Genomic DNA, 6,000 nt, shown 5'->3' with positions numbered 1-6,000 from the left:
GGGTAGTTGAACACTGGAATAAATTGGCTAAGGAGGTTGTGGAATCTCCATCTCTGGAGATATTTAAGAATAGGTTAGATAAATGTCTATCAGGGATGGTCTTGACAGTACTGGGTCTTGCCATGAGGGCAGGGGACTGGACTCGATGACCTCTCGAGGTTCCTTCCAGTCTTAGTATTCTATGATTTCCACTCCCTGCATCTGACAAAGTGGTTTTTACCCACCAATGTGTATGTCCAAATAAATTTGTTAATTTTTAAGGTGCCACTGGATTTTCTGATTTTTCAGACATAGACTAACAGGGCTACCCCTCTGAGAAAATAAATCTAGTCATTTATACAGTTGACTACTTCTGCCCGTAGGGGAGGGGGTAACCTTGCTAACAATTTGCAAAGATACAAATCAGCCACACTTTCTGGAAAATCAGTGTCACTTGGGGGTGAGTGCTTCCTGGGAAAGCTGGTGGCAAGACATCTAAAAGGAATCAGATATCAAACGGGTAGGGAAGAATTGTTTTCACTGGCTCCTCTGGGCACTCCCCTCAGGTTCGAATTTCCTATTGCTTTCCTTTTGTGAGTAAGAGAGGGAAACCAGTTTTAGGCCCTGCATCCTGGAAAGCCAGAAAACTGAAAGGCAGGGAAAATTATTAACAAGTGTCTCTCTAGCTCTGCCTTTTATATGCACGGTGCATTTGTGCTCAGTATAAAAACAGGGACGAGAAAGAGTTCAGTGAGCTGAGCCACTTCCACTGACGACTCTGCAGAGATACAGTCAACGTGAATAAAAAGCAATGTGTATTTTCCTGGAGTTGTTGCTCAGTTCCCCAAAACACCCATTCCCCGGCCGAATGGGAAAGGTTTATATGATGATGCTACTTGGAACCTCCCTCTTAGACCTTTTTCTCTTAGCAGCTAGGAATCTAGCTTGCTTCTCCTCCAGCCCTGATTCCTAGAAGCAGGCACCGCCCCTCAGCAGTGTAGCTGCAACGTGGTCTAGTGTTAACTGCTCCTCGGTTATAGTTGGGACAAATACCGAGGGCGGAATAAACTCCATCGGATTCGGATTCACGTCGGAATAGCAGCAACACGTGAAGGGAAAGGCAGGAGGAATTCTCTGTATCCTAACCACTCACGTCACCCCTGGCTGGAGGAGTTGATTGGGTGTAACTGCTTATCACCGTCCCGAAGCGGAGCCGGGCACGCTCCGCCGTGGTCCTGTTCCCGCGTGGGGGCTACATCTTGAGTTTTCACAGCGCGGCTTCTGCTAAGCGTTGGCCGCTCAACCCAGCTGGTAAATTCCCCCCCGGGCTGATCGCAGTCCGGAGCCGCGGCCCGGCTTACTTCCTGGAAGAGCTCCAACAGGAAGAGAAGTTGAAAACTGACACGTGGACTTCGTCGTGCAAAGAAGACAACTCCCTTGCGAGCCCCACACCGGCGCAGCGAGGCGTGGGCCAAGTGCCGGGTGCCCCATCCACCCGCGGGGAACTTTGCAATTGGCCTCTGTCCTTTCTTGAAGCAGCTTGCAGTGCAGCGGCGTCGGGTATCTATGTAACCCTGTTCTGGGGCGCTTCCCTGTCTGTCCTTTTGCCAGCATCCTTCTTCAGTGCAATCAGAGCCAGGTCATTTTCCTTAGGGAAGCCTCTTTTTGTTAAAAAACAAACAAACACCCAAATCTTCAGAATGGCTTCCAGTATTGGCAGGAATGGGGTCCAGGTATACAGCTCTGATTTGGTCTCGCTGCATCACCATCACCACCACTACCAGCAGCAACAGCCTGTAAAGACTACACCTAAGGAAGGCACGAAAAAAGAAGGGACTGTGGATTCCTATTGGTCCAGGTAAGAATGCAGTTTGAATCGTTATACAGGTTTTTTTTTCAGTTCTTTTCCTTGGGCACAACCACCTGCTATATAGTTTTAATAGGCAGAGTTGGCTTTTTAAGCTGTAGCTCCGAACACATTAGGGGTGTTGAATGAGAGTGTCATTTTATAAGGCTGGTCCAGTGGACACAAGCAGAGCTGAGGTCAGTGTATGGCTTTGTCACCCACAGGAAAAATCAGTTACTCTCTCTATGTCCCTTTCCCAGATGTAAAATAGAACAGCACTTCCTGACCTCAGAGGGGCGTGTTGAGGATATGGACGGTAAAGACTATGAAGGGCTCAGATACTGTGTGGTAATGGGGGCCAAAAGAAGAATCTGCATAGAGATAGATGCAAACTGTTTTCCTTGCAAAGCTGTGCCATTTCACTCAGGCATTTTTAATCCTAACTATACACAAAACTGCACCCCAGCAGAGGAAGAAAATGTAACCACCTCATAAAATAGAATTTGTTAAAATGCAAAGTAATTGAGCATAAATCTGCCCTGAAGTTGGTTATTTAAACATGTCATTTGAAACATTAAGAGCTTTTTATCAAAAGCTCTCAACAGTTTTGTTTGCACAGTAGATATTAACTAATTAAGATTAGAAGTAGCTAGAGCAGTAATAATAGTCTCCCCAAGTTAAAACAAAAAAAATTGATGTGTATCCAAGCTGCCTTTATGCTGATTATCAGTGTGATGCACATAGTAGTAGTTGAGGTTAGTAGTACAATGTGCATTGTGAAAAATCCCATTAAAAATGGTTTAGATGCCCAGGCTTAACTATTAGAGGTTGCTGCAGTGTAGATTTTAATTTGAGTTGATCGGGGAAGGATTTCCTAACTGATGGTGTATTCTCCGCTGTGTGTGTAATATTGAAAACAGGTTCAAACTTTGTGTGTGAACTTAGTTGTATAAGTCCATGGCATGTGCTAAGTGATTGGGTGACCCGTGTAAAATTGCTATATTCTGCCCATTTTCATTACACGTGAGTACAGTGCCTGGTATAATGAGGCTCCACTGCCCGATTGGTGCCTCTTGGCACTACCACCACAATAATAATAATAACCATTATACATTGATGTTTGGAAGACACCCAAGTCTCCACGTTATTAAGCCAATATTTACTACCTTTGACAGTGATGTCAAGTGTAAATTCAGGGTTGCCTTGTGCTCTGTAGAAGAACCAAAGAATTACCAATTTTAATCTCTTCTCTAAGTCCTACTCTTCTCTGTGGCCATGGCCATGGCCAGGCCTCAGCTTGCAGACACACTAAAAATGCACAGAGGTGCTGTTGGAAATTAGTTGGTTAATGTTGGTGAAATGCTTTGGAGACGGGAAGAGAAAGATTGATTGATTGTCAGAAGCTTTGCAAAACTGAAAGATTACCATGGCGAGAACTCTTATTCTTGGTTTAAAATTTGTGATTTATAGCAAATAATCACTGCATAGGTGGCTGATAAAGACTCCCCCCACATACATATTATAGAAAGTACCTACTGAAGCCAAAGAGTCCAGCGAATTTCATGGGCTTTGGATAAAGCTCTCTGGAGAGCGGTAAGAAAACCGAAACAATCAGTCTGTAAAACTTAGTTGATTTTTTTTCTTGATTTTCATTGAAAACAACGCTGATGACAAGTTTGCAGTCATTTTTAACTAATGTTCTGGGTCATTTATATTGTGGCCTCACCCAGACACTTCAGTCAGAATTGGAACTGCAACACAATGCTACACTCCATATAACCAGACAATAAAGGCTATAAAGTAAAGTAAAACACACAGCCCCAAAGTTTATAGCCCAATTTAAAAGAAGTTGGAACCAATAGAACTGTTTTGGTTTTTTTTTTTACCACCAAAGTACATTTTTTAAATTGCCAATCTTTTTCATGGGGGGAAAGGGTGGGCCAATGCAAAAAAATCTGAAGAAAAGTTTAATTTGGGGAAAACTTTGTTTCAACCTCGTGCCTCCTCATTCTGTGCTTTCCTGGTTCATTTACTGTTTCCCATTACAAAAAAGGTGGAAAGAAGTAAAAAAAAGTGGAATTTTCATGAAAGTCTGCCCCACTGCTTCAAAGGGAAACATTGAGAGATTTTGAACATTTGCATCTAAATGTCTTCCAACAGAAAAAGATTTTTCATGAACCTCTAGTTTTTGATGAAAAGTTAGTTGCTGACAGTCCCTGTGCCCAGTAACTAGCTCTAGCAATGAGTAGGTATGATTAATCTTTTGAGGGATAAGTTGGGAGGTTCATGAAAATGGCAATAAGCCAGTGAACACCAACCAGTCGATCGGGATCGACTGGTTGATCTTGGAGCCTGTGACAGGTGATCCTGACTGATTTGGCCAAGAGACAAAGGGAAAGGAACTTCCGTTGCCCCTCCCCACACTTCTGCGTTTCTCCTGCCCTTTGCTTTGAAGTTGTCTCCTCAGGAGCCTCCTGTTTGCTTTGCAGCAGAGGCAGAAGGGGGTGCTGATGTCAAGGTGGACCCTCCCATTTTGTATCCTTTCTCCACAGAGCAGAGAGGGGGCACAATAGGGCTTAGGATGGAGTTTGCTGGTTGCTTTTGGGAGTGGTGCAGGGCCAGGGCCAGGGCCAGGGCCAGGGCAGGGATGTGCCTGCCTTAGCCTCACTGCACCACCACCCAGGAGCCACCTGAGGTAAGCAGGGCCCAGCTGGAGCTCACATCCCAAATCCTACCCCAGTCACGAACCCTCCTCCTGCACCCCCAAACCCCTGCCCTAGCCCAAGCACCCCTGCATCCAAACACCCTTCCAGAGCCTGCACCTAGAACTCCCGTCTGGCACCTCAACGGCCTGCCCCAAACTCAGCTCAGAGCTTCTCTCACACTCCAAATGACTTAATCCAAGACCAGAGCCTGCACCCCAACCCTCTGTTTCAGTTTGGTGATAGTGAGGGAGGATGGAGTGAGCAGGGAGCAGGGCCTCAGAGAAGGGGCACAAAGGAGGCGGGGCAAGAGCATTTGGGTGTGAGGTAGATCTCGGATTGCACTTCAATTCAAAAAGCGATCTTGTGCTTAAAAATGTTGAAGATCATTGCAATTAGCTTATCATTTGTACTGCGGACGCACACCCAGGCTGCAGCTGTGTCAGAGCCCTATGGTGTTATGCATCACACGTGCATACAGAGAGATACAGTCACTGCCCCCCAGAACAAGACAGTCAAGGAAAGGGAAGGGAAATACAGGTCGTGCAGCAGGTGAGTGGCAGGTTAATGTAGTTATATAAGCTAACTGTGTGCCCTGGTGGATGCTTTTGAATCTATTATATATTTAAAATAATAGACATAAATATCAATATTTCCAGATGGACCTCATTCAAACTAATGAGCTGTTGTCACTGAAACAAAGATTTATCCATATGGAGAAATTACAGAGAATCTATTTTCATACTGAAACAAAAGAAAGGCCAGGCAGCATTCCAGATCCTCCATGCCCCCTAGATAGATAACCACTTATCACTGAATGTTTGGTTTTTTTTCTCTTTGTTCTCTCGGGTTTATTCTGCTTCCCCCTTTGTTCTCCTTCCCTTCAGCTCAGTTTTCATTTCCCCTTCTATTGGTTTTCTCATATGTATTATCCTACCCTCTACAGGTGGGTACAAGTTCCCTAAACTTTCAGGGAACTTGCTAGTGGTTCAGTTATCCCAAACAATCCCTTCTGTTACAAGGAACAACATTCAAAAAATTCTCATTAAGGCTGCACAGGAAAAGGATGTCCTTTTATAACAATAATACATTAATTAATTACACCTAGCACTTGGAGAGCACTTTTCATTCATAGATATCAAAGTACTCTATAAGCAAGGGCCCCCAGGACATATGTAAATATAATCACACACACACTCCCCATGTACAGATGGGAAACTACTCTACAGTATAGAGAAATGAAAGGCCTTACCCAAGAGTATGTGCAAAGTTACTGGTGGATCTAGGGTCAGAATGCTGATTGTATGGGGCAGATTCTGGGCTGTGCCCCTTGGATGGTGTAGCACAGAAAACTCAACAGTGTTTGAGGGCCGTGCGCCTCCTAGATTCTGAGCTACACATGGGGCCAGTGAGACCCATGGAATAAACTAGAGCAGTTGCTATATGCAGAGGAGCTATGGTAGAGGCCAAAAT

The 6,000-nt window shown here is 44.7% G+C and overlaps 1 protein-coding gene across 1 annotated transcript in view; it reads left to right on the top strand.

The window, feature by feature from the left end:
* Nucleotides 1-756: 756 nt before the first annotated feature.
* Nucleotides 757-6,000, top strand: part of SLC17A9 (solute carrier family 17 member 9) — a 45,604-nt gene continuing 40,360 nt past the window's right edge. Inside the window, exon 1 of the mRNA XM_006126190.4 lies at nucleotides 757-1,837. Coding sequence (XP_006126252.1) covers nucleotides 1,680-1,837 — 158 coding nt within the window. The 5' untranslated portion in view covers nucleotides 757-1,679. The remainder of the gene's footprint in view (nucleotides 1,838-6,000) is intronic.

This window comes from Pelodiscus sinensis, chromosome 18 (assembly GCF_049634645.1).
Source record: "Pelodiscus sinensis isolate JC-2024 chromosome 18, ASM4963464v1, whole genome shotgun sequence".
Taxonomy (NCBI): Eukaryota; Metazoa; Chordata; order Testudines; family Trionychidae; genus Pelodiscus; species Pelodiscus sinensis.
The sequence above is the reverse complement of the archived record's forward strand: the minus strand, read 5'-3'. Positions and strand labels throughout refer to the sequence as shown.